General features: G+C 40.4%; 1 protein-coding gene across 2 annotated transcripts in view; it reads left to right on the forward strand.

The window, feature by feature from the left end:
- The window catches only part of LOC124711538 (vesicular glutamate transporter 1-like), a 130174-nt gene that overhangs the window by 98933 nt on the left and 3387 nt on the right, over window positions 1-27854 (forward strand). For both annotated transcript variants that reach the window (XM_047241672.1, XM_047241673.1), the window contains exon 9: window positions 8346-8466. In XM_047241672.1, the coding sequence (XP_047097628.1) occupies window positions 8346-8466 (121 nt within the window). The remainder of the gene's footprint in view (window positions 1-8345; window positions 8467-27854) is intronic.

The raw sequence follows: 27854 nt of genomic DNA on the forward strand, positions 1-27854 counted from the left end.
TGTTTCCTTCTATTATATTAACAAAATAATGAAATAGATAACAAAATAATGAAATGGAATAGATAGTTCCTATAACATAAAAGGCTGTTTGTGGCCAGTCCCAATCCTTTCTTTGTGAATTAGAAATCTTGTGAACAGCTGGTATTTCAAACAGCAAATTTTTATACTACTTAATGAGAATGGTTCATTGAAATACATTTTATATTGTTTTTCATATGAGGATTGTACAAAAAGTATCTTACTTTACTATTTATTGTTGAAATCAACAACTGTATCAGGGTGCACACACACTCTGTCTGTAGGCATATGTAGTGTGCATGCATGATACCTATTTCCCCCTCCCCTGTGACTGTGGAAACAACCAGTTGCTGGCTGACAAGTGAGCACCTGTAAGTGGTCGTTGTCAGATTTTGTATTATGGGCAAAATTAAAGAAAAAGTGGAACAGTGTTAGTGCATCAAATTTTATTTTAAACTTGTCAATTCTTGAGTTGAAACAATTCACAAGATTTAACAAGTGTTTGGGGATGAAGCAGTGGGTAGCATACAGATAAAGGATTGGTACTACCTCCTCAGAGATGGCCACTTATCAGTGAAGCGTGAAACACATTCAGGTAGGCCCCAACATCCGGAAATAATGTTGTTATTGATCATATTAGGACCCTGCTGATGAAGGGATAGACAAATCACCATCAGAGAACTTGCACACAGGTTAAAATTAATATTGGGTCCAAGCATTCCATTTTAAGAGAACATTTGGTTGTCAGGAGGATCTTGGTGAAGCTTGTGCCAAAGTTGCTTACAACTGTGCAGAAGCAGCTTCATTTGGAGATCACACAAGATGCATTGGCTACTGTGAACTTCCGTACCACAATGTTCACTGGTGATGAGGCCTGAGTTTATGGGTATGGTCCAGAAACAAAATTCCAATCATTGCAATGGAAGCATCCTTCATTCCTGAGGGCCAAAAACATGAGGCAGATCCACAGCAATGTAAACGTCATGCTCTGTCCTTTTTTACTCCAGTGATGATGTAGTGATGTGGTTCATCACGAATATGTCTCAGAAGATTCTAATGTCAATAAGGAGTACCACCAAGAGGTTCTGCATTGCTCCATGGAAAGTGAGATGCATACAGCCAGACTTGTGGGCACTGAGTAGTTGATACCTTCACTGTGATAATATACACCCGCTCATTGTTCTAAATTAATTCAGAGTTTTGTGGCCAAACACAACACAGCAGTGGTTTGTCAACCTCCCTATTGGCCTGATGTAGCATTGAATGACTTCTGGCTTTTCCCTAAGCTGAAAAATACTCTGAAAGGGTCTAAATTTCAGAACAGGTAAGACATTACGCAGAATTCAACGAAGCAGCTGTGCACCAGAACGGCAGTGGCAACAACGTTGAGACGGATGTGTAGAAGCTGAAGGGGACTACTTTTAAAGTGACGAGTGTCAAATAATTGTGTCTTAACAAAGATTGATTGTATAAATAAAAACCAGATACTTTTTGAACAGCTCTCATATTATAGAGTCTGTTGATGTGTGCTAGATATATCAGAGTCCGCAGCAGTAACTCCTAAGAAAAAGAAAAAATGTTTGAAATCAAAACAAATGAATCCTAGTGTGCTTTACATGATTTAGTGTGGATCATCATGTATTAAAAACACAATAGTTGTGCTGAGGAAAATTTATACCTGAAAGCTCCTTTTCTGTAGTATTGCTGTTATAGAATGCTATTGTTTCACACTGTAGAACTCATAATGTATTTGTGGTCCTCTGTAATTCATTTTAGTTAACTTATTTAATCATGTTAAAACTGATCATGAACTCTTGTGTCCTTAATAACATACTAGACTAGCTAAAATTTAGTTACTGTCTCAAAATACTTGTGCTAGTCTTATTTTTTCTTGATGGCACTTGTTGCATCTGCTAGTGAGTTTATTGATGAATGGGTGAAATGCAATTTTATTACAGAGCTTTAGATATTAAGTGTTTGCATGAGTGTGTCTGTGTTTGTCAGTGACCACATCTTAGCTATGTCTATCAAGTACCTGCAGAACTGTTTTCACATTTTTACCACTATTCTCTGTCATGGCGTCTTCAATGTTTAAAAGCTATATCATATGGATGAGAGGACAGAGATTAGTCAGTAATGGTTGACATCATTAATTCTTTTGAGGTGAATTAAATCCATTGAAATGAAATTACAGTATCAATGGAGATTAAATGAGCGAAGATGCAATGACATGAAGTGATGTCAGTGCAAGTCATTCAGATAAGCTGAATCTGCATTGTAACAAACCTATAGTGGCAACTGAAACTTTGTGCCAAACTGGAGCTCAAACCCAAATTTCATGCTTATTGAGAGCATTCATCTTAACCATTAAATTCCAAACTTTATCACTGATATTTCTTCCTGTGATTTCTGAACACTACTGCAGTGCATGCCACTTATCTTGGTAGGTAGCGGGAGATTTTGCACAGCCAGCAGTTAGTTGTGTTGGGGGAGCCATCTGTGGCAATGTAGCCAGACTGTGCGTTAGCTGCACTCCATTCGGCAGTCGGCTACTGACTGCCAACCATTAAAGCTACATATGCATACAAGAAATGTGACAAGCACAATGGTTCACACCTTTGTGAAGAACACCACATCATCAAACTGTGTGCCTTGAAAATATGGGGCTGTATAAAATGTGTAACATAGAAAAATAACAGCGTATGGTATTAGGATGAACAGTGACCACAATAACAGACAGATTTGCATTGTTTGTTGTTTCCATCAATCAATGCAAGAAAAAACTGTGATGAATAATTGGGAAGAACCATTGCATATTTACTTGCGTTTCCCGTTTGAACCCTGAAAATATGTTCATATTTTGATGTGTTGCAAAATAAAGTTTATAAAGAAGAAAAATATGGCAAAAAATGTACCTTTACCGACACATCCTGGACCAGCAGTGTCTTTTGACCATCTTCACACAATTTTTGTAATACTCATAAAATTTTTTGCAATACATGTAGTTAACAGGAAAAATTGCAGCACATTTATAAGTATTTATATCACCCTTTTGAATCTGAAGAATACATTCACCTTTTGATGGTTTGCAAAATGCAGTTACAGTTATTTATTTGGAGTTGCAGAGTAAATATTTGCATATATGAAATTTATGCCTGTCATTTTTTAAGTGACTCAAGAAAAATGTCTTAGCAATCTACATGCACAGGATCTCTTCAGCAGGCATCTGAAAGAAACATAATTCAGAAAATATGAAAATGGTTCTTCATACATTAAAAATTCTTATATTAATTAAAAATTCTTATATTAAAAAAGCAATTGCATTTTCTATTTCTAGACACTTCACTTGTATCAAATATTTTTTTTCTGTTTCTAGACATCTCGCTTGTATCAAATAATTTATAATTGTTATTTATATCGTTTCTATTGCATGTAGTTATTGCTATACGTAATATACAACCAGTTTCCATTCACTGCTTGTTGGGACTAATCTCGGGGAAAGCAAGGACAGATTTTGATAATCTTTCCAACATAAATTTTCGAAGAAGATATTAGAGTATTTATTTACTGACATAAGTGACATATTATGTGGAATGAATGAAGAATTACTGTTTCAAAAGTGAAGACAACAGTCTTACTATCATTAATACAAAATAAATTTTACAGGCTTTTATGGCTAGGAGTCATACTTCAAATAGAGTTCACAGCAAAACTGTTGAGTTGTTGGAAGACCAAAGGCAAGCTTTAAACAAAGTCCACAAAGAAACTGCGAAGGAATAAAAAATCTTTTATCAGTCCATTACCAGCCAAGCAAACTTAGTCTCACGTTGTGTAATATAGGCTTAAGTTGTACAACATATTTAAATGCGGTAGTAAGTGCTACTGGCACATTTAGCCCAAAACATTATCTTCACCCTCACTGTCTGATTCAGATGAATCGGAATTGTGAAGATTAATGGTGAAAGCCTCCATCACCAACTCTGTCGATTTACTTTTTAAAATCTTCCTGCAGTGTTTCTGAATGTCTGATGCAGTTTGTCTATGCAGTGATAGTTATGTTGTTCACTGCTTCATGTGTGCATCTTTCAATGTCAGCTGTCCAGAAGATGCTATTTCTTTCTGCAATATGGGCCTTAACTCGCGACCATACCAGCTTAATAGGATTGTCATGGCAGTGATATTGGTAAACTGATTACTCAGTGATGATGCTGTCTTGCAAGTTCATCTGTCTCGTAAGTGCGGTATTTAAGGGTGGTATGGATTTACGAGCTTGAGTAACTCTGCCCTGGTTTGTGACACAGTGTGGGGAATTGCATTACATGACAACCATGAAATAATTTCATCTTTTCTGGTATTTGATGTGGAAGCCTTATTTACGTGCACAGAGTGCATACTTACATTGTCCATGACAATAACAGAATTCTCCAGCCGGTACAGAAGTAGCTGTTGTACAGACCACTGCTTGAAGACAGCATAAGTCATTTCAAAGTTGTAGTCATCAGAATGGTTTGACTTCTATGCTTTAAATATTAATATAGTTTCTGGTATTAAGTCTGTAGTAAGTTTGCCGAACCAGTGTGAAGCACAATAGGGTGTCTCCCTTCACCCACAAGAACATGCAGGCCTCCCACATCATCATTTTTTCTTCCAGTACATTGACCTTGAATGGTTATGATTCACATACATCTCATCCAGCTAGAAATACGTGACTTTCCAGCTTGTTTTATCTTGTGCATGAATCTTGAGCACACAGTTCTTGCTGTTACACTGTCCCTTTTCTCCAAGAGCAGTTTTCTTCTGTCATTGGTTTTCCTGTATTTAAATCCCATTTCCCTCAATATTCTGAGCTTGGTAGATTTGCTGCCATTGAAACTGTTGGCTTCTTTCATGTATGTACACAGTTTATCTGCGACAGGATATTTGCCTTTACTATACATGTCAAATATTTTATGACGTAATACATTCGTGAGTTCACTTATGAATTTTGTTTGATTTTGGCTTTTACCAGGTGATTTAAAATTAAGTGATCTGTTCAGCAGATGTGTTGGCTTCATTCGCGATCCATTGAACAGTCTTTACCCCAGCATTCCACGTCTCAGCTGTTAGTTCTTGTTACTTGGCAACACCGAGAGATGCTCTGTGAACAGACGTGAATGCCACTTCTGACTCCTGTCTAAAGAACTGATATACACAAAGTTCGTGGCACTTGGCAACACCAGGAGGTGCCTTGTGAAGAGACGTGGATGCTGCTTCTAGATTTCTGTGTTGAGAACTGACACACACAAAACACTAATTCTTGTGCCTGCTTGTTTAATGCTTTTGCCACTCATATTGATGAGACTGCCTCAAAATAACCTTCAAAAGAATACAACAGAGTAAAACCAATCATAAACTCACTCTGCACAGTATGAAATAAACTTGTCCATGCACTATGGCTGACTGACTGCTATTGGTTGGCATGTCATGTGATGTATCCTTGCTTCTGCGCATCCGGGCCTTACCCGCCAAGTTAAGTGGCATGCACTCTACTACAAGTTCTCCCATGGAGATATGTGGAAAGACACCACTGAGGAAATGGAGTTGGTGGAGGTCCATGGCTTACTTTGCCGTAGGGGATGTACATCCCACTAGTGACAGTGAAAGTTTGAGTCATACTCAGATGGTGTGAACAGATAGTTTAATGGTAAAGGTGACTTGTGATAAGCAGGAAATCCAGGTTCAGGTCCCAGTCTGGCACAAATTTCCAACTGTCACAGTAGGTTTCTATAAATTCTACTTTCATTTCCTTATTTATTAAGTGTGAGATTCCACATTTTGAATTTTTCTATGCTTTTATACTTCTTAATTGTGTCACAGAGATAATTAACCATTTACACAGCAATGCATATAATTGTACAGAGTTAATTTGAACTGTTTGGCTAACTTCAGGAGGTAATTTCAGGTTTGGAAATAATAATAATAATAATAATAATAATAATAATCTTGTAACATCAGCACAAATCATCAGTTTTTTTAGAATATAATGTAATTGGATAGATAAAAAAAAAATCTGCTCACCAAGTGGCAGCAGGACACAAATACGTAATTACCCCACTGGCTTAGTTCAAAAACAGACTTCTTGAGCCATCACATCTAATCCTGTTACTACTGATCCTTCCAAAAAACAACTTAAGAGTACACCACTTGTCATTCAGTCTTATCCTGGTCTTGAATATATTAATCAGCTACTATGATAAGGCTACAACTTCCTAGAATTATGCTCTGAAATGAGGTCCATCTCTTTTTGCCCACCACACCTAGAACAGCTTTTCGTTGCCCTCCCGAGCTCTGCAATATCCTTGCCAGATCGCATGCCCTATGGCTCCTACCCCCAGCATTGTCCCCTCTGTAAGACCTGCCCTGTGCACCCTCCTACCATTGCCTATACCAGCCCTGTAACTGGCAAAACATATACTGCCAAAGGGAGAGCCACCTGTTAAATGACAACACGCATACCAGTTAGGTAAACACTGTTTGGGCTTTTACATCAGCATGACTACCACCAAGTTATCAGTTGGGATGAATGGCCATAGTCAGGGGGCATATACGGGCAACATACAATATCCTATTGCAAAGCATACTCTACAACATGACAGTTGTGACCTTGGTGTATGTTTCACCACATGTGCCATCTGGATTCTTCCCCCAGACACCAGTTTCTCAGAACTCAGCAGGTGGGAATAGTGTTACAACATGCCCTAAGTTCTCGCCACGCATCTGCCTGTAATTTACATTAATTTCTTCAGTCTCGGCACTTTTTCACAGTAACTGTTCTTTTCTTCGCTCCCTTTTAGTTTTCTGTATCTTTCATTTTCTGGCTTATCTATTTTTTTCTGTCCCTCCCCTGCCCCCCGTGTATGGAGCTTTCCACTCTTTCTCATATATAGTGTTTTGGCAGTAATCTCTGTGTCTTGCAAATTACCGTGTCTTCAATCTACAAGCTCTCAGGTTTTCAAATCTCATCCAATGCAGTCCCCGACACTCAGTCTTTCTTCTCATCCCATCTGGTGAGTCTTCCCTGAGATGTTCTGGGCAACTTTTACAAACTCTACCCATTTTCATAAACCTCACCAGTCCTTTTCCTTCACCCCTCTTCCTTCCCCTTCAGTCCTTCTGTCAGGAGGAGGAGCCACTGGCTCTGATAGCTTGCAGACTTTAATACCTTTATTTGTGTGAACTCTTGCTGCTGCTTGGTAAGTATATTTTTTAACTATCCACCTACCCTAAATTGGATAGTTAAGAAATGTACTCACCAAGTAGTGGCAGGAGAACACAAAAAAGTTAGGTGTGTGTGCACTTGGGAGGGGGTGCTCTGAAGAAAGTACATTGAGCTGTGATCTTGACTTTTTCAGTGTGTCTGTGAATCAGATTAATTAGATTTTTTTGTCAGATTGAAAGTTTTCAGTTTTTATGATGGTGTTTAAGTCTTACTGGTGGTTCATATGTGTTAACGTATCTATTTAGACGTTGCAGCTTGGGCTAAAGACAAGTTGTTAAATATGTTGCTACCAGGAACTAGGTAAATAAATACATGACATGTGGTGGCCCTCTGAGTTAATGTAAAAGATAAGGTTCTGTGGCTGGAGTTTGTTGTAGGACCTGCTTGTCCAGTCAGATGGTTGAGGACAATGCTATTGAGATGCTGGCTAAAGTTATATGTAGGTGGGTAGGAGCTTCTTCATGCATCAACCATGTGTTCTGCCATGCTGTCAGTGATTCACCATATGTCACAAAAGATAATTGCAGAAGGAAATTGTGTTTTTGTCCATCTATTTAGGCTTTATGAAAGAATAATAATCAAACTACTTGGTGGATGATAATACTAACCCAAAGGTTGATGCCCAGTTATCATTGATTTGACAAGTTGGACATACCATGTGACTCACTGCAATCCATGTAACACTTTTTGTAGGTCACTTCATCTCTGATGTTGGGAAGCAAGTAGCATCTAAATGCTGCAACTTGGATAAATCATGATGTGGTAAGAAGCTTACACAGCATATTCCTTCGTAATACAACAACACTAATACAAAAAAAGGCTGAATATTAAATATCTACACTGTAAAACAGTAATGCACGCCAAAACATTATTTAAAATACATGAACACTGAAAATGTAATCAGGATGGATACAAACCAAAATGTTATTACTGAGCCATTAATATACATCATTTAGTTTTTGTGGAAGGAATGATAGGTCAGAGAATTTCTTTCTCTGTGCAGTACCATTCTGTTTGAAATAGAAAGGAACTGGTCTATTAATACAGTTTTTGTTCCTTTACTTTTCAGTGTGAATCACCTTGACTTGGCACCACAGTTTGCAAGCATTTTGATGGGAATGAGCAATACTGTTGCCACTTTGCCTGGGATGATCAGCCCACTCCTCACGGGAACCCTGGTTCAGCACAAGGTATTTGTTGTCAGTTGAGCATTATAGTAATCGTTGCTGACTCAAGAGCTTTGTTTTCTTTCATTGAAAAGTGTTTTCTGCAGATTGCAGCATTGTTTCAAATGACATAATTTGATAAAGGTAGAGTGATATGGTGCTTATATAAGGAAAAATATCAGGAACATGGAAGCCATGAAGTGCTACTTGTTCACAGACAGAATATAAATTAAATATTTTCATGAATGTTATCAGTGAGGTAAAAATATTCACAATAGAAAAAGAGAAAATATACTCACAAAGTGGTGAAAGATAGAAAACTCGTAGAACTATGAAAAGTGGTAAAAATATGCAGAACAGAGAACCAGTTTGGAGAAAAAGGAACCTGTACTACTCAAGGATAGGTGAAAAACATGATACTAATCATAATTCTTTGCAGAGAATTCATTTCTTTCATTACAAGTTTTCTGCAGATTGCAGCATTGTTGCAATTATCAGAATCTAACATGACATGAAATGATGCTTGGCTATGACAAATACCAGAAAAATAGGTAGATGGTATTGATCAAGGTTAGATATATTAGACATGATGAGAGAAAAAGAAATGAATTCCTCCAACCCTTCCTTTTCTTCTGGATGTTTTTACAGTTTTATGTAATTTTTCGTATTTACGTCTGCTGCCACTGAGGGAGTAATTTTTGCTTTCTGTATTACAGATATTTTCAAGAAAATGTTTTGTACTAAAAATATCAGTGTTGGATCCTCCCTGAGAATAAAATTAAGTTGAATGTTTAAAAATTGGTGAAAAAGGTAAAAGTATGCAATTTATTTCAAGAAATGACAAAATATGTTGTTTAGGAGTGAAGAAAATGTGCTTTATTATAGGAATTAATTCCTAGTATTGGTGACCCATCTCCATGCATTCTCATTTTCTCAACTATTAGTGGCTATAACAACATTATTAACTGGGAACATTAAAAAAAATCCGTTTATTCATAATTTTTGTTTAATGATTTTAAATTTGTCTCCAAAGAGCTCTCAACTTTAAGATCTTATCTATGCCAGTTATTGAGGATGCCACCTTAAACTGCAATAACAGTGATTCTAATTAGCAGAATTTCAGGTTTTTACTGAAATTTCTACTTTTTGTGGCTTTAACTTTTTATGACTACTAATAAAATGTAAAGCACATCACCCACTTTTTAAAAAATACTTTTCCTGGGGTTAGAGGGGTTGAAATTGTATGTCCATGTCCTCATGTAGAGCTTTGTTTTAATGGGCAGGCTTCAAATTTAGATTTTTTGTTGAGATGTAGACCTAAAAATTTCACCTGGGTTTCTGCCATAATTTCCTCAATGTTTCTAGTTACCTCTCATTTCTGAAAATTTAATTTTGAGGTACATCATGTGCATCTTTAGGAAATTCGGTTTTAGTTATTTTTTTATGAAACCAGGGATGTAAAGTGCTTTGCCTGCTGTTTGGAATTTTTTTTTATGAATCATTATTTTCTATTTCAAAAGTGAGGTCATTTGCAAATAAAACCGAATGCTTATTAGTGCTTAGTGGTAAATCATTTACATATTATAAAAACATGTAAGGGCCCAGCTTTGAGCCTTGCAGGACTCCTTGGGAAATTGTTTTGCAGTCAGAATAGTAGTGGCATTCACTTGATACACAGTTACTCTTTGTTTACTACTTCTTGGATGGGGGTTAAACTCTGTAACACTCCTGGTTCTGTAACTCTGTATTTTGTAAAAAAAAGTAATGAGTAATTAACTGAATTTGAAAATACAGATTATAGAATATTGCTGTGACATTTTTCCTCTGATTTAACGATGAGCTTATCTTTTCTGAAAATTCACTGCTGGCATATATAGTGATTTTTCTTTTCTGGAAAGCAAACCAATTTTTTAAACATCAGTTCATGTGAGATTTTTAAATTATTTTTGCCACAGCATTTTTAATTAGTTTAGAAAAAAACTGACATCCTGAAAGCCATGGATCAGGTGGCTGCAGTGTTTCTTGACTTCTGAAAAGTGTTTGACTCAGTAACATATGGACATTTATTAACAAAAGTAATATATAAATGACATGCCAGATAATAGCAAGCTCACATGAACCCATTGAGTGCAAGGGTCCATAGAAAGGCTCATTTGAAAGTCATGTGCATCAGGAGGGCAACAGAAAATGAGTGTCTGGGAGGTGCAGAGATCAACTTTCTGAGGGTTGCTTGTATCACACTTCACAAAATGGACATTGTTGACATTCAAGATATATTCAAAACAAACCACTAACTTGCACCATGAACCCCAAAAGAAAAATGGTGCGCCACAGTTATCACAAAGGTTTGCAGCATCAAGATCAAATGCAGACTCCTTGGGAGTTGCAAATGGTGCAGGATGTTCAGCTACGTATCCACTCTTAACGAATGCATGTAGAAACATATTGGTGTAAAGGGGTAATGAGAACAGATGGAATGTAATGACATGCAACCAAGTGCAAAACAGTCTGTCATGGATCTTACTGAAAAACTGGCTATCCTTTAAGGCATAGGTGCAGACAGTGTGATAATATCTTTTATAGGTACAGAAGAAACAAACGTCAAAAGGCTGAATTTTTCCAGTGGTGCCAGGTGGTATGAACTGCAATGTCACACACTTTTCAAGAGGGATAATTTGCTCCAATGGAACACGACATTTGCACACAACCAGGAATCAGGCAAAAGCAAGTTATTTGACCAGTTATTGGTCAAAAACAGTGCTCACACCATAGTTGCAGTTCTCTTAAGTCCATTTTTCCACTCTTGCATAACGTAAATATCCCCCGCTGCACTTGCAAGATCATGCACACCAAAAGAATCGTAGAGGACAGAGCACCTCCAACTTTTAGTAACACAATAAATAACTTTCCAGCCAATTTTTCATCCATGGATATGTTAAGTCATTGACATTAGTTGATCTTGATAGATACAACTCTCTTGATACCTCTAATTTCCAGGGTTCCTTTCATATGCAGTTCCTCTCCAGGTGGGACCTGGTCAGAGTTGAAAACAAATTTCTTGTTTGAAGTTATGCAATCATCCACTGCTTCCCTTGAAATTCCTGTAATCTATGTTGTGTTCAGTTTGATGTGATTAGCATAATAGGTCACTATCGTGCACCACCTGTGATCGTGCACCGGCTGTGAATTGTATCGAGCATCCTTGAAATGCGCGAACACCAGTTTTTGTAACAAGTAACTTTGTCCTTCCTTGAATATCCATAGTTTTTCTTATGCACTATACCGGAATGTTGCTGCAGACTTATTTGAAATCTCTTTCTTTGCTGTGCTGTGTATTATGTTCTGTGTACATAATTATATGTAGTACCCACTCATGGGATAACGATTGTCCTTCTCTACATTTCACTGGAGACGGGATTTGTGGCTCCCTGGTCTGACAATGATGATGAACTACATGACTCTACACTTGTTTCAGTATCACTTTAAGCATGTATCATCATCATACTCCTCATGTACATTGTCTGCACAGTTGACACCACACATTCCACTGACACATCTTGCACAAGCGCTAATATTTCACCTGCCACTTCTTTCTCACTCTGCAAAATGCTGTGGGTTCCCTTCTAATGAAATGTCAACTTTGGCAGCTGTTGTAGAAATAATTCAACATTTGCAGTGTTTATCGTTGCCATTGCTCTGTTTTGTATCAACACACCACTACTACTGCTGTGAGTTACTTGTCGACTAAGCAGTTAAACTATGCTCCGTGGCCTCATGTTGTGCTCACCTTTGGATACATCCAGTCATGCCCCCTGTTGCCATTGTTGTTGTTGTGGTCTTCAGTCCAGAGACTGGTTTGATGCAGCTCTCCATGCTACTCTTTCCTGCGCAAGCTTCTTCATCTCCCAGTACCTACTGGAACCTACATCCTTCTGAATCTGCTTGGTGTATTCATCTTTTGGTCTCCCTCTACGATTTTTACCCTCCACGCTGCCCTCAAATACTGAATTGGTGATCCCTTGATGCCTCAGAACATGCCCTACCAACCTATCCCTTCTTCTAGTCAAGTTGTGCCACAAACTTCTCTTCTCCCCAATCCTATTCAACACCTCCTCATTATTTATATGATCTACCCATCTAATCTTCAGCATTCTTCTGTAGCACCACATTTCGAAAGCTTCTATTCTCTTCTTGTCTAAACTATTTATCGTCCATGTTTCACTTCCATACGTGGCTACACTCCATACAAATACTTTCAGAAACGACTTCCTGACACTTAAATCTATACTCAAGGTTAACAAATTTCTCTTCTTCAGAAACGCTTTCCTTCCCATTGCCAGTCTACATTTTATATCCTCTCTACTTCGACCATCATCAGTTATTTTGCTCCCCAAATAACAAAACTCCTTTACTACTTTAAGTTTCTCATTTCCTAATCTAATACCCTCAACATCACCCGACTTCATTCGACTACTTTCCGTTATCCTAGTTTTGCTTTTGTTGATGTTCATCTTATATCCTCCCTTCAAGACACTATCCGTTCCGTTCAACTACTCTTCCAAGTCCTTTGCTGTCTCTGACAGAATTACAATGTCACCGGCGAACCTCAAAGTTTTTATTTCTTCTCCATGGATTTTAATGCCTACTCCGAATTTTTCTTTTGTTTCCTTCACTGCTTGCTCAATATACAGATTGAATAACATCGGGGAGAGGCTACAACCCTGTCTCACTCCCTTCCCAACCACTGCTTCCCTTTCATGCCCCTCAACTCTTATAACTGCCATTTGGTTTCTATACAAATTGTAAATAGCCTTTCGCTCCCTGTATTTTATCCCTGCCACCTTCAGAATTTGAAAAAGAGTATTCCAGTCAACATTGTCAAAAGCTTTCTCTAAGTTTACAAATGCTAGAAACGTAGGTTTGCCTTTCCTTAATCTAGCTTCTAAGATAAGCCGTAGGGTCAGTATTGCCTCACGTATTCCAATATTTCTACGGAATCCAATCTGATCTTCCTCGAGGATGGCTTCTACTAGTTTTTCCTTTCGTCTTTAAAGTATTCACGTTAGTATTTTGCAGCCGTGACTTATTAAACTGATAGTTCGGTAATTTTCACATCTGTCAACATCTGCTTTCTTTGGGATTGGAATTATTATATTCTTCTTGAAGTCTGAGGGTATTTCGCCTGTCTCATACATCTTGCTCACCAGATGGTAGAGTTTTGTCAGGACTGGCTCTCCCAAGGCCGTCAGTAGTTCTGATGGAATGTTGTCTACTCCCGGGGCCTTGTTTCGACTCAGGTCTTTCAGTGCTCTGTCAAACTCTTCACGCAGTATCTTATCTCCCATTTCGTCTTCGTCTACATCCTCTTCCATTTCCATAATATTGCCCTCAAGTACATCGCCCTTGTTTAGACCCTCTATATACTCCTTCCACCTTTCTGCCTCTACATCCTTACATTTATCCTCTAGCCATCCCTGCTTAGCCATTTTGCACTTCCTGTCGATCTCATTTTTGAGACGTTTGTATTCCTTTTTGCCTGCTTCATTTACTACATTTTTATATTTTCTCCTTTCATCAATTAAATTCAATATTTCTTCTATTACCCAAGGATTTCTACTAGCCCTCGTCTTTTTACCTACTTGATCCTCTGCTGCCTTCACTACTTCATCCCTCAAAGCTACCCATTCTTCTTCTACTGTATTTCTTTCCCCCATTCCTGCCATTTGTTCCCTTATGCTCTCCCTGAAACTCTGTACAACCTCTGGTTCTTTCAGTTTATCCAGGTCCCATTTCCTTAAATTCCCACCTTATTGTAGTTTCCTCAGTTTTAATCTGCAGTTCACAACCAACAGATTGTGGTCAGAGTCCACATCTGCCCCTGGAAATGTCTTACAATTTAAAACCTGGTTCCTAAATCTCTGTCTTACCATTATATAATCTATCTGAAATCTGTCAGTATCTCCAGGCTTCTTCCATGTATGCAGCCTTCTTTTATGATTCTTGAACCAAGTGTTAGCTATGATTAAGTTGTGCTCTGTGCAAAATTCTACCAGGCGGCTTCCTCTTTCATTTCTTAGCCCCAATCCATATCCACCTACTATGTTTCCTTCTCTCCCTTTTCCTACTACCGAATTCCAGTCACCCATGACTATTAAATTTTCGTCTGCCTTCACTATCTGAATAATTTCTTTTATTTCATCATACATTTCTTCAATTTCTTCATCATCTGCAGAGCTAGTTGGCATATAAACTTGTACTACTGTAGTAGGCGTGGGCTTCGTGTCTATCTTGGCCACAATAATGCGTTCATTATGCTGTTTGTAGTAGCTTACCCGCATTCCTATTTTGTTATTCATTATTAAACCTACTCCTGCATTACCCCTATTTGACTTTGTATTTATAACCCTGTATTTGCCTGACCAAAAGTCTTGTCCCTCCTGCCACCGAACTTCACTAATTCCCACTATATCTAACTTTAAGCTATCCATTTCCCTTTTTAAAATTTCTATCCTATCTGCCCGATTAAGGGATCTGGCATTCCATGCTCTGATCCGTAGAATGCCAGTTTTCTTTCTCCTGATAACGACGTCCTCTTGAGTAGTCCCCACCCGGAGATCCGAATGGGGGACTATTTTACCTCCAGAATATTTTACCCAAGAGGACGCCATCATCATTTAATCATACAGTAAAGCTGCATGCCCTCGGGAAAAATTACGGCTGTAGTTGCCCCTGTAGACGATATCTAGGGAATTTTATCCATAAACGTCATTGACCTTCTGTGACCTCACACTCAAGGGGTTCCTTGTCAGACATATTGTAGATAGTCCATTCATTTACCCTGAAGTACTATAAGAAAGGAGCTCCACAAATACTCAGTCACCTCTTGACAAGATTTCACAGTGGTGTAGATATTGATGACTTGCTTTAAGTGTTTAGAAATGTAAAATTATGTACTAAACAAAATATAGTATCTTCTGAGTACACTACCAGTCACAACTGCAATCAGTCATCTCATACAAATACCTCAATTTGTGGTGATATAAATGGAATGATTTTGTAGGCTCAGTCATAGTTAAAGCATAGGATAAGTGCTTCAGTCTACAAAGGAGATTACTTACAAAACACTTGTATGACCCAGCCTAAAATATTGCTAAAGTGTGCAGGGTAAGTACCAAATAATACTAACAAGATATAACAAATGTGCATAAAGAAAGGCAGCACAAATGGTCACATTTGATTAACTTGCAGTAGAACATTAGGGTAATGCTGAAGAACCTGAACTGGCAGATGCTGCAAGATAGATGTCAGCTACACTATGTGATCAAAAGTATCAGGACACCTGGCTGAAAATGAATTGAAAGTTCGTGGCACCCTCCATCGGTAATGCTGGAATTCAATATAGTGTTGGCCTACTCTTAGCCTTCATGACAGCTTCTGCTCTCGCAGGTGTCCGTTCAATCAGGCGCTGGTAGGTTTCTTGGGGAACTGCAGCCTATTTTTCATGGAGTGCTGCACTGAGGCGAGGTATTGATGTTGGTCGGTGAGGCCTGGCACAAAGTCAGCATTCCAAAACATTCCAAAGGTGTTCTGTAAGATTCAGGGCATAACTCTGTGCAGGCCAGTCCATTACAGGCAGGTTATCGTCATGTAACCACTCTGCCACAGGCTGTGCATTATGAACAGGTGCTCACTCATGTTGAAAGATGCAGTCACCATCCCCAACAGTGGGAAGCAAGAAGGTGCTTAAAACATCAATGTAGGCCTGTGCTGTGATAGTGTCATGCAGAACAACGAGGGCTCAAAGCCCCCTCCATCAAAAACACAGCCACACCATGACACCACCGCCTCCTAATTTTACTGTTGGCACTACACACACTGACATATGATGTTTACTGAGCATTTGCCATACTCACAGCCTGCCACCGGATCGCCACTTTGTGTACCATGATTCGTCACTCTACACAATGTTTTTCCACTGTTCAATCGTCCAACATTTACGCTCCTTATACCAAGCGAGGCATGGCTTATGAGCAGCTGCTCGACCATGAAATCCAAGTTTTCTCACCTCCCGCCTAACTGTCATAGTATTTGCAATGGATCCTGGTGCAGTTTGGAATTCCTGTGTGAGGGTCTGAAAAGATGTCTGCCTATTATGCATTACAACCCTCTTCAACTGTCGATGGTGTCCATCAGTCAGCAGACGAGATCGACCTGTACACTTTTGGGCTGTATGTGTCCCTTCAGGTTTCCACTTCACTATCACCTCAGAAAAAGTGGACCTAGGGATGTTTAGGAATTTGGAAATCTCGCATACAGACGTATGAGACAAGTGTCACCCAATCACCTGACCATGTTCGAAGTCCGTGAGTTCCGCGGAGTGCCCCATTCTGCTCTCTCAGAATGTCTAATGACTACTGAGGTTGCTGATATGGAGTACCTGGCAGTAGATGGCAGCACAATGCACCTAATATGAAAAAGTGTTTTTGGGCATGTCTGGATACTTTTGATCACATAGTGTATTTAACCAAAGCCCATTTAAAAAGATACAAGAACTGGTATTAAATGAGTGATCTATGAATATGTTTACACTCTCCTACATATCTCTCCCATAGAACCACAAAAACAAGATCAGATTAATTATGGTACACAGAGGCTTTTACTTGCCCAAATAGCCACATGTGTTAGTGTGCCGTTTTTGGGATTTGGGAAAGCATCCCGGGATCGGATCAAATCCAGCTGGTGGATTAATGATGAATGGCTATGTGCTGGCCAGCCAGTATGTGGTTTATAGGTGGTTTCCCCACATCGAACTAAGTGGTCACTGGGCTGTTACCCACATCCAGCCTCATTGTGTTCCTCATGAACATTGTCCCCACAGTCGACACCACACAGTCCATTGACTTACCTTGCAGAATTGCTAATATTTCAACTGCCACTTCTTTCTCACAAACATTTCAAAAATGTTCTCGATATCAGATGAAGCTGATGGAGTAGTTTTATCATGGCCGGCTGTCCCAATGAGATAAGCAGTTCTGAGGGAATTTTGCCTACTCCAGGGGCCCCAGCTTAAATACGAGGGTATTTTGGAAAGTCAAGATACACCATACGCCAGAGGAACAGAAGAGTTTTGGCGAGCAAGTTGGCAACACTGGTGTTAACCTTGAACCGCTAGCTTTCTCCTTGCAGCCGTTCGGCAGTTGAACGTTGCTTCTGGTTGGAGTAGGTCGTGTTTAAAATGGCTGTGCCGATTCAGATCCTGCTAAATGCAAAGTGCGCTCCGTCATACATTTTCTTCATGCAAAAGGTCAGCGACCAGCAGATATTCACAAAGAAATTGTGTCTGTTTATGGGAGCATTATGGATCGACAAAATGTAATGAAATGGTGTCGCCATTTCTCTGAAGGTAGGACCGATGTTCATGACGAACAAAGAACAGGTCGGCCATCTGTGATCTCCGATGCCCTTCTTCGGAGAATGGAGGAAGCAATTCGTGCGAATAGACGTCTCACATTGAAAGAATTGCTTCAGATCACACCAGACGTGTCAATGACAACTCTTTATGACGTTGTGACTGTCAAGTTAGGGTACAGGAAATTGTGTGCGCGCTGGGTTCCAAAACTGTTAACGGAAGAACACAAAAAGAAGAGGATGGGCTTTGCACTCGACTTCCTCACACGCTATCCTGCAGCAGATGATGAGTTCCTTTATCACATTGTGACAGGTGACGAGACGTGGGTTTATCTCCATACACCTTAATCCAAGCAACAATCAATGCAATGGCGCCATTCGAATTCACCAAAAGCCAAGAAATGCAAAACTTTGATTTCACCGAAGAAAATTATGGCTTCTGTTTTTTGGGACAGACAAGTTGGAATTTATGCCTCCTGGAATGACAATTAACACTGCTGCATATTGCCAGACTTTGAAACGTCTTCAAAGGGCAATTCAAAACAAACGCAGGGGAATGCTGGCAAGTGGAGTCCGCTTGCTTCATGACAATGCTCGACCTCACACAGTGCTCGTAACCAAAGCACTACTCAAACAATTAAAATGGGAGATATTGGACCATCCGCCACATCTTGGTGGAAAATCATTCCGCGACGATGAAGAGATCAAAGATGAAGTTGAAATGTGGTTCCAGCAACAGGCAGCAACCTTCTATGACTGTGGGATACAAAAGCTTGTGCACCGACTTAACAAATTTTTTGGTAACGGGGATGATTATGTCGAAAAATAACAAGTAATCCAGTTAATAAGATGTAACTGACATTTTCTAAATAAATGTTCTATTTAAGAACTGCGAGCCAACGTATCTTTACTTTTTGAAATGCCCTCGTATTTCAGTGTTCTGTCAAATTCTTCTCGCGGTATCTTATCTCCCATATCATTCACATTCACTACATCTTCATTGGCATAATGTTGTCTTCAAGTTTGTGCCCATTATATAGGCCATCTATATATTCCTTCCACCCTTTGGCCTTCCCTTCTGGGCTTAAATACTGGCTTGCCATCTGAGTCTTTAATATTCATGGTGGTTATTCCCTTTTCTCCGAAGGTTTCTTTAATGTTCCTGTATGGAGCAGCTGTCTTCCTCGTAGTAATGCATGCTTTTACGGCTTTGATATTTTGCACTTTCTGTTAATCTCATTTTCAGATGCCTACACAGCTTTTTGCATGCTTCAGTTGCTAAATTTTTATATTTTCTCATTTCATAAGTTAAGTTCAATTTCTTGTGTTATTCAAGAATTTCTTCGAGGCATTGTCTTTTTGCCTTTTTGATCCTATACTGTCTTCTTCATTTCATCTTGCAAAGCTGCCCATTCATCATCTAATGTATTCCTTTCCCCATTTGAGTCAGTTGTTGCCTAATGTTTCCTTTGAAACTCTCAGCAACCTCTGGTTTTTTCAATTTATTCAGGTCCCATCTCTTTAAATTCCAACTTTTTTCATTTTTAATCTGCAATTCATAATCAATAAATCATGACCAGAGTCCACATCTGCCCCTGGAAATGTTTCACAGTTTAAAATCTGTTTACAAAACCCATGTTATATCATTATGTAATCAATCTTCCAGCTCTTTAGATCTCTTCAATATATACAATTCTTAAACTTAGTGTTGGCAGTGTTTAAATTGTGCTCTGTGCAACATTCCACTAGGTGGCTACCTCTTTCTTTAATTTCACGAGGCCATGTTCTCCAATTATTTGTTATGACCCCAACCTCAGGGATCTAATGCGCCAGGTGAATGGGAGAGATGGTTTGGGAGAGAGGGGTGCATGATGTTGGGGTACACAGACGATTTTGGCATTGACTTGATTCTGTCAAAGAATGCACATTACCACTGCTGATCCAGGTGAAGGTGGTGCAGTGTGTGTATGTGTGTGTCAGCATAATCACCAGCACCAGTGTCTACTGCTCCATTACCCAACCTCCCTGCCTCTGCCACATGAATGCTTCTGTCCTCTCCATGGCCACGTGGCCAGTAGCATGCATTGGCTGAGCCGGAAGCCCCACGCCGACCCTCTAGAGCATAGCTAGCTATTCTATCAAGCTCTATTCTTGGTCTCCATGTTGATCACTGAAGGGAAGCAGCCAGCAGCCTTTGTAGTAGCAGAGTCTCAGCAGCTCCAGTCGGCCGCCTGGGGTGGCTCAACCTGTGATTGAGGACAGCCGCGGACCTTGTAGGCCACAAGATCACACCCAGGCTCTGCCCTTTCAGACACCAGCTTGCAGTCAGTCAGACATCACCCAGAGAGCGGAGGCTGACCACTGCCCATACCTCTGCAGTGCTAAGTTTTGCTTCCACCACGGCTGCTGTGTGTTGTATAGTGGAACTTGGTAGTTGATTCAGGGGGCCAGCTGGCCGCCAGAATTTGTCAGCAGATGGGCGTCATGGTCAGTCTGCAACTTAAACAATTGTCATTCTCTCAGGCTGCAGATGCTGACAGAATGATGATATGACTGCTTACCTTGACCCTCTGGACTCACTTATTTATACTCCTTTTTGTACACTTGTGATGTTCCTCTGGAGGGGAAAAGTGGAGCGTTCCCTTATAATTATAATGTCAGCTTCGGCTGTAACTGCAACACACAGCTTGTTTTTGTAGCATGACAGTGTCCTGTGCAGCACCTAGTACCTTTACATCCATCTCCAGACTTGCTTACAGTGCCTGTCAGGCTGTGCTTCCTCACCTGCAAGTCGTGCTGTAAACCTGCCTTGCAGAACTGTTTGCTTAATATCAGCATTGCCAGCATTCACTACCCGATGGGTCTTCCGGCCCCATAACTAGTGCCTTCAGGCCATAGTTGCGCAAAATTTTCAAGAATTTCTAAATCCATGCTTATACTTAATCATGACACAGCATACCTCCTCCATTCTGTGAAGATTCATCCCGAATCTTTAATATTGAGCTCCCACTAAACTACTTTAATGCCTGAAACTTTCCTGGCAGATTAAAACTGTGTGCCGGACCGAGACTCGAACTCGAGACCCTTGCCTTTCGTGGGCAAGTGCCCTACCACCTGAGCTACCCAAGCACGACGCACGCCCTGTCCTCACAGCTTTACTTCTGCCATTACCTCATTTCCTACCTTCCAGACTTTACAGAAGCTCTCCTGCGAACCTTGCAGAACTTGCCCGCGAAAGGCAAAGGTCCTAAGTTTGAGTCTCGGTCCGGCACACAGTTTTAATCTGCCAGGAAAGTTTCATATCAGTGCACACTCCACTGTAGAATGAAAATCTCATTCTGGCACTTTAATGCTAATAATGAATATATTGAGGACAAGCCCCCCCCCCCCCCCCAATTCACTATGTAATGTTCCCACATGGAACTTCTTACCACACTTTTATTGCTCACCACCCTTTTCACTAACTACCATGTACTGTTATTATGTACCTCTAATATACTAATTAACTACTTAAAACTAGTCACTTCACTGACCAATGCCATTCAGCCATTCTGCTGGCAATTGGCAAATCTACAGCCTGAGCCTTCTTGCATTTTACCCAGAAATACAGTACATAAATGTGTGCTAGAAACGTGCCCCAACTGGTAGCCAACACACTCATGCTGTTATTGCTCCTGCAAATCATGTATATGGTGCAACATTTATTTTGTTGAAATTCTCCCCTGATTGGACTCTATCAGTTTGTCGAAGGACTGCATAAGTTCTGGATTGAATGTGTTGTTTAAATAGGTAAAATTTTGAATGGGTAATACCCTCAGAGATCCTTCCAGCCAATACAACATATTCTGTGACAAGTGTTACAGCAGTTGAACGTGTGAGCATAGCGAGAAAATGAAAGTCCATCCCAAGTACCTCACAAGTCTTGCCATTAATAATCTTTCCGCTTGTTTGAAGCTTGAGTTTTGTCAACCCTACGGATCTTCCTCCTTTGTAGCAAAATAACCCTACAGTTTCTGGCATGAATACTGATTACAATCAGTGTGTTCCCATTCTCTGAAAGTAAGTCCAAGTGGCAGAAGCTCCTTCCTACAACTTGTTCCACTTTCTTCCCCCAGAAACAAACTCACTTAACATATCTGTGTAACAGTCCATACCTGCCCACTCAGACAGATCACAACCCTCCCTCTTCTGAGAACACACTGTAAAAAAAATCTTTGGCAATAAAAATACGCACTCTCTGATACACTAATGTGGTAAAACAAAAACAACAACAACAAATATTACAATCATACGACTTACGAGGGCAGTTCAATAAGTAATGCAACACATTTTTTTTCTCGGCCAATTTTGGTTGAAAAAACCGGAAATTTCTTGTGGAATATTTTCAAACATTCCCGCTTCGTCTCGTATAGTTTCATTGACTTCCGACAGGTGGCAGCGCTGTACGGAGCTGTTAAAATGGCGTCTGTAACGGATGTGCGTTGCAAACAACGGGCAGTGATCGAGTTTCTTTTGGCGGAAAACCAGGGCATCTCAGATATTCATAGGCGCTTGCAGAATGTCTACAGTGATCTGGCAGTGGACAAAAGCACGGTGAGTCGTTGGGCAAAGCGTGTGTCATCATCGCCGTAAGGTCAAGCAAGACTGTCTGATCTCCCGCGTGCGGGCCAGCCGTGCACAGCTGTGACTCCTGCAATGGTGGAGCGTGCGAACACACTCGTTCGAGATGATCGACGGATCACCATCAAACAACTCAGTGCTCAACTTGACATCTCTGTTGGTAGTGCTGTCACAATTGTTCACCAGTTGGGATATTCAAAGGTTTGTTCCCGCTGGGTCCCTCGTTGTCTAACTGAACACCATAAAGAGCAAAGGAGAACCATCTGTGCGAAATTGCTTGCTCGTCATGTGGCTGAGGGTGACAATTTCTTGTCAAAGATTGTTACAGGCGATGAAACATGGGTTCATCACTTCGAACCTGAAACAAAACGGCAATCAATGGAGTGGCGCCACACCCACTCCCCTACCAAGAAAAAGTTTAAAGCCATACTCTCAGCCGGTAAAGTCATGGTTACATCTTCTGGGACGCTGAAGGGGTTATTCTGTTCGATGTCCTTCCCCATGGTCAAACGATCAACTCTGAAGTGTATTGTGCTACTCTTCAGAAATTGAAGAAACGACTTCAGCGTGTTCGTAGGCACAAAAATCTGAACGAACTTCTCCTTCTTCATGACAACGCAAGACCTCACACAAGTCTTCGCACCCGAGAGGAGCTCACAAAACTTCAGTGGACTGTTCTTCCTCATGCACCCTACAGCCCCGATCTCGCACCGCCGGATTTCCATATGTTTGGCCCAATGAAGGACGCAATCCGTGGGAGGCACTACGCGGATGATGAAGAAGTTATTGATGCAGTACGACGTTGGCTCCGATATCGACCAGTGGAATGGTACCATGCAGGCATACAGTCCCTCATTTCAAGGTGGCCTAAGGCCGTAGCATTGAATGGAGATTACGTTGAAAAATAGTGTTGTGTAGCTAAAAGATTGGGGAATAACCTGGTGTATTTCAATGCTGAATAAAACAACCCCTGTTTCAGAAAAAAAATGTGTTGCATTACTTATTGAACTGCCCTCGTACTTACGCACCCTTAGCCTATATGGCACATCATGCACCTCACAATGCTGAAAAATTTCAGTTCCCTTTTTTCACCCCTTGTATCTTTGCTGGTAACTGCAGTATCCCATCTACCATTCCTTTAAATGGCTTTACACAACTGACGTGTTTAACATTTGCCCACCAAGTGGTAGCAGGAGAACACACACATAAAAAAGGTATTATGTACACAAGCTTTTGGAGTCAGTGGCCCCTTCTTCTGGCAGAAGTGTTGAAGGTGAAGAAAGAGGAGTGAAGGAAAAGGAGTGGAGTTAAGAAAACTCATTCATAACCCTGTGTCAGGGGAAACTTACTGGACGGGATGAGAAGCAAAGAGCTCTGAAAGCTTGCATGTATAATACCTTTTTTATATGAGTGTTCTCCTGCTGCTACTTGGTGAATAGATTTTTTTAAATCTTCATATTGTCTGGTGAGAACATTTCCACAACTGGTAAAGTCCGTGATACTAAGTTAAAAATGTATTTGTTTTCACTAGCTTTTTCAGGAATTCAACTATTTTTGGGAAGTCCCTTATGAACTATCTATAATTTTTACAAAGGCCAATTGATGACTGTACCTGCTTAGTTGTTTGTGATGTCAGAAAATTTTGAACTGCATCGGTAAGATGAGGATCAGTCTGTCTGCCACATTTACTTATCACATGCCCCATGTAGTTTACCTGAGTTTGCGCATAATGGCAGTTGTACTTACTTAATGTAAAAAGTGCCAACTGTAGGCTGTTACAGACATCCTCCAAATGTCTCACATCCTCCGGTAAAACCTTTGAATAGACAGTTATGTCATCCAGATACACCAGACAAGGTTTTGGTTTTAATCCTGTGAATACCCCATCTAACAACTGCAGAAAACTTGACAGTCAGTTCTTTAGTTCAAGCAGCACATGCTTGTAATGGAAATGGCCATCCAGTACTGTAAATGCTATTTTTGGCCTACCCTCAGGCACTACATCCAATTGATGGTACCTGCACCTGTCATCCTTAGTTGTAAACAACATACACTGCTCTAGACTATCCAAAAGTTTCTGTGATGTTTGGAATTGGTTAAGCATCCAAAAAGTTTGCGCATTTAGATATCTGTAGCCATAGCGAAATCTCTATTTTCTTGTTCCATACACTATTTTCTTTGGCATGACCTCTATATTCACTCTCTACATGCTATCACTTAGTTTAGTTTAGTTTTAGTTATGTCATGTTCCGTAGATCATTTTCCTGATTATTTTATCGATATGATGTGGAACAAGTCAGATTAAAAGATAAAAATACACACATGAATAGTGTTAATATTAATATTACTGAAATTTTTGGTTTTACACACACAACTACATTTAGAGGTAAATATTTATTTATTTATTTATTTATTCAATAAATTCTTCAACTAATGGTTACTGATGCCTTATTATATGATATAGCTTCCGATAAAATTGTGTGCTATCCAATGTCAGTATATGATGATGTGTCACTGGGGTTGCTAGTAACCCACTGTTGGTACAAGATAAATCACTAAACCTCAGCAACAAGTTTTCCATAGCCCTTCGATCACTGCCCTTTAAGTGACTCACTTTTCCTCGTAACACTTCCATGTTAATGGTTTGCTTGCAAGACTTCCAGAGTGGCTATTATGCACCTTTTGACTGAGTCACTTCCCTCTGCCAAAGTTCCAATTGCTTCCCCCAACTGGATTAAATTTCCTCCGAGTTCTACTGTTGGTTGTCAATGATCAACTTAGTATGATGTTTTCCGAGAAACTATAGCCTGAAAATCACTGAATAACCTTCGCCTACACATGGCAATACTTCCATGCATTTGCTGAACTTAGTTCTCCCACCTGAAAACTCCAGAGCTGCCACACCCACTGATTCCTCACTATTATCACCAACCTCACGTAACCTTTACTGTGATGGCCTCCATCTCCTCTTTGCCACAAGGTCCATACTAATAAAGGATACATGTGCCCTGTGACTACCAAAAATCTTTGTTTCCTGCTACTGGCCAAGCCCACTAAGCAGCATTCCATCTGTGCACTAATGTGTACAGTGTTATGTTCTGTCAGGACTGCCTTCCAGTGGTTGAATCACTCATGTTCACATTTAGCAGCTGCTTCCCTTGCCAGTGCTTCGCAGCTTTCTTACTTCTACAGTCCGATGACCAGTGGCCCACTCTGCATCATTCGTAGGACTCTAGTTGTCTACATTGCTTCCCTATATGCCCCTCCCCACTACATATATAATACCAAATTTCAGAAGCGTGCACCCGGTAGTCCACTCTTTGCTCTTTTGTAATATCCATCTCCTCTATATGTGTTGTGATCCGAAGAGCTGACACTAAGTCCTCCAGAGTTTCCATTCATACTCTGACACCTCTGCGGGTATACCAGCAGAAAAATGTCCACTGCTCTCTTTTCTGCATCTTGCAACAACACCCTATTAGCTTCTGCATACTGCGTCTGCATGTTTCTTTGCATTCACTTTACAGATTGTATCTGAGAATGCCTCCACATACTTGTTGTTCTGCATTGATGAAGTACTAAGTTTCTCCTAAAAAAACCGTGCACTATTTTGCTTTTGGTACCACTGGCAAGTCCTGTGGCTCACTCCTGAAACGTTTGTGCTTTACTCAAGGTCTCAGAATCTACAACATATGCTTTGGCATTCCCTGTCAAATGCATACTAGCAACATGGAGGGTTATTTTGTATGGCCTCCTATGCCCTTCCACAATGTCCCTAACATACTTAATAAAAATTGTCACGTCCTCCATTGTCTTGCCCAAGAGGGGATTAAGTAGTACGACCACTGCTGGGTCATATGGAAGAGAAGGAATTCTCAATCAAGACTTATTTTCATCTGATTCCAATTGCGGCTGAACTTGACTCTCTGACCCAGCTTCTGACTCATGATAAAGTTTGAAATTTCTCTGCCTGTCAGGTTCAATTCCTCTCTCAATACACACATTAGCTGAGCTAAAGCAGGAATTGCTTCTACGGCAGTAGTTGCAGCACATTTCCACCATTTTGCCTACTCTACTACTAGCTTAATCCATCTATTAAAAAACCACAAACTCTCATTCAATCACCCCAGACACACAAATCAAACCACAAATTAATGCTTTCAGCAAATCATCACCGATCTACACTCAGTACAGCTACTAGTCAATGACCATTTCGCCTACACAGAACAAGTAGCTGCTACAGCTCTGGTACATGGCAAATTATGCCCAGACAAACTACAAAATGGTCACCTCACTGGCACTAAATTATCATGTCTATCATTACCTCTAAACAAAGATATGTCCATGGGTTGCTGTGGCTTCACAATAATTTGAAACATCGCTTAACCTAACTTACACAAACTCTTGATACCTAGAACAAACACCAAAAATAACATCAATTAAAACTTTACTCACCACACTACATTGCGCTGAGCTGATTCCACCGAATGCACATAAAGTGCCACAGCCTCACTCATGACTCTCCAAAATCAACTCTCTCCTCATACCGTCGTGATGGATGCTTTTTGACACCAAATTTTTATGACCTACCAACCTCAAGGATTGTAATGTGCCAAGATGACTGAGAGATGTGGTTTGGGTGAGAGGGTTGAATCATGCCGGGGTATGCAGAGATACACAGGCATGTTTGGCATTGACTTTATTCTGTCAAAGAATATGCAGTGCCTCTGCTGATCCTTGTGGCAGGAGGTTGGTTTGTATACATGAGTCAGTGCAAACACCACACTGGCATCATGTGCTCTGGCACCCAGCAGCTCCATCCCCATGATGTAATGGCCCCTGACCTCTCCATGGCCGTACATCAGCTGAGCCGGAAGCCCCATGCCAGCCCACCAGAGTTTGGCTGGCTACTCCATCAGGCACTACTCGTGGTCTCCATGTAGAGTGCTGAAGGGAAACCACCACCAGCCATCGTTATCGTAGAGCCGCAGCAGCTCCAGTCGCTCACCCAGGGCAACTCGGTCTGTGAGTGACGAGAGCCATTGACCCAGGAGGCCGCTAGATCACGCCCCAGCTCTGCCCTCACAGACACAGCTTTCTGTTCCTGAGATGACATCACCCAGAGAGCAGAGGCTGGTCATCCACCTGCTCAGTGGGCCTGCTGGCCACCGAAATTTGTCATCAGACTGTCGTCTTGGTTGGCTTGCAACTGAAACAGTTGTCATTCTCTCCGGTTCCAGTAATGACAGAATGGCAACTTGACAGCTTACCTTGAGCCTCTGGACTAAATCATTTATAATCCTTTTCAAATACCTCTGACATAGGTCCTCTGGAGGGGAAAAGTAGAGTGTTACTTGATAATTATAATATCAGCTTTTGATAGC

The sequence above is a fragment of the Schistocerca piceifrons genome, chromosome 8, assembly GCF_021461385.2.
Source record: "Schistocerca piceifrons isolate TAMUIC-IGC-003096 chromosome 8, iqSchPice1.1, whole genome shotgun sequence".
NCBI classification, from domain to species: Eukaryota; Metazoa; Arthropoda; class Insecta; order Orthoptera; family Acrididae; genus Schistocerca; species Schistocerca piceifrons.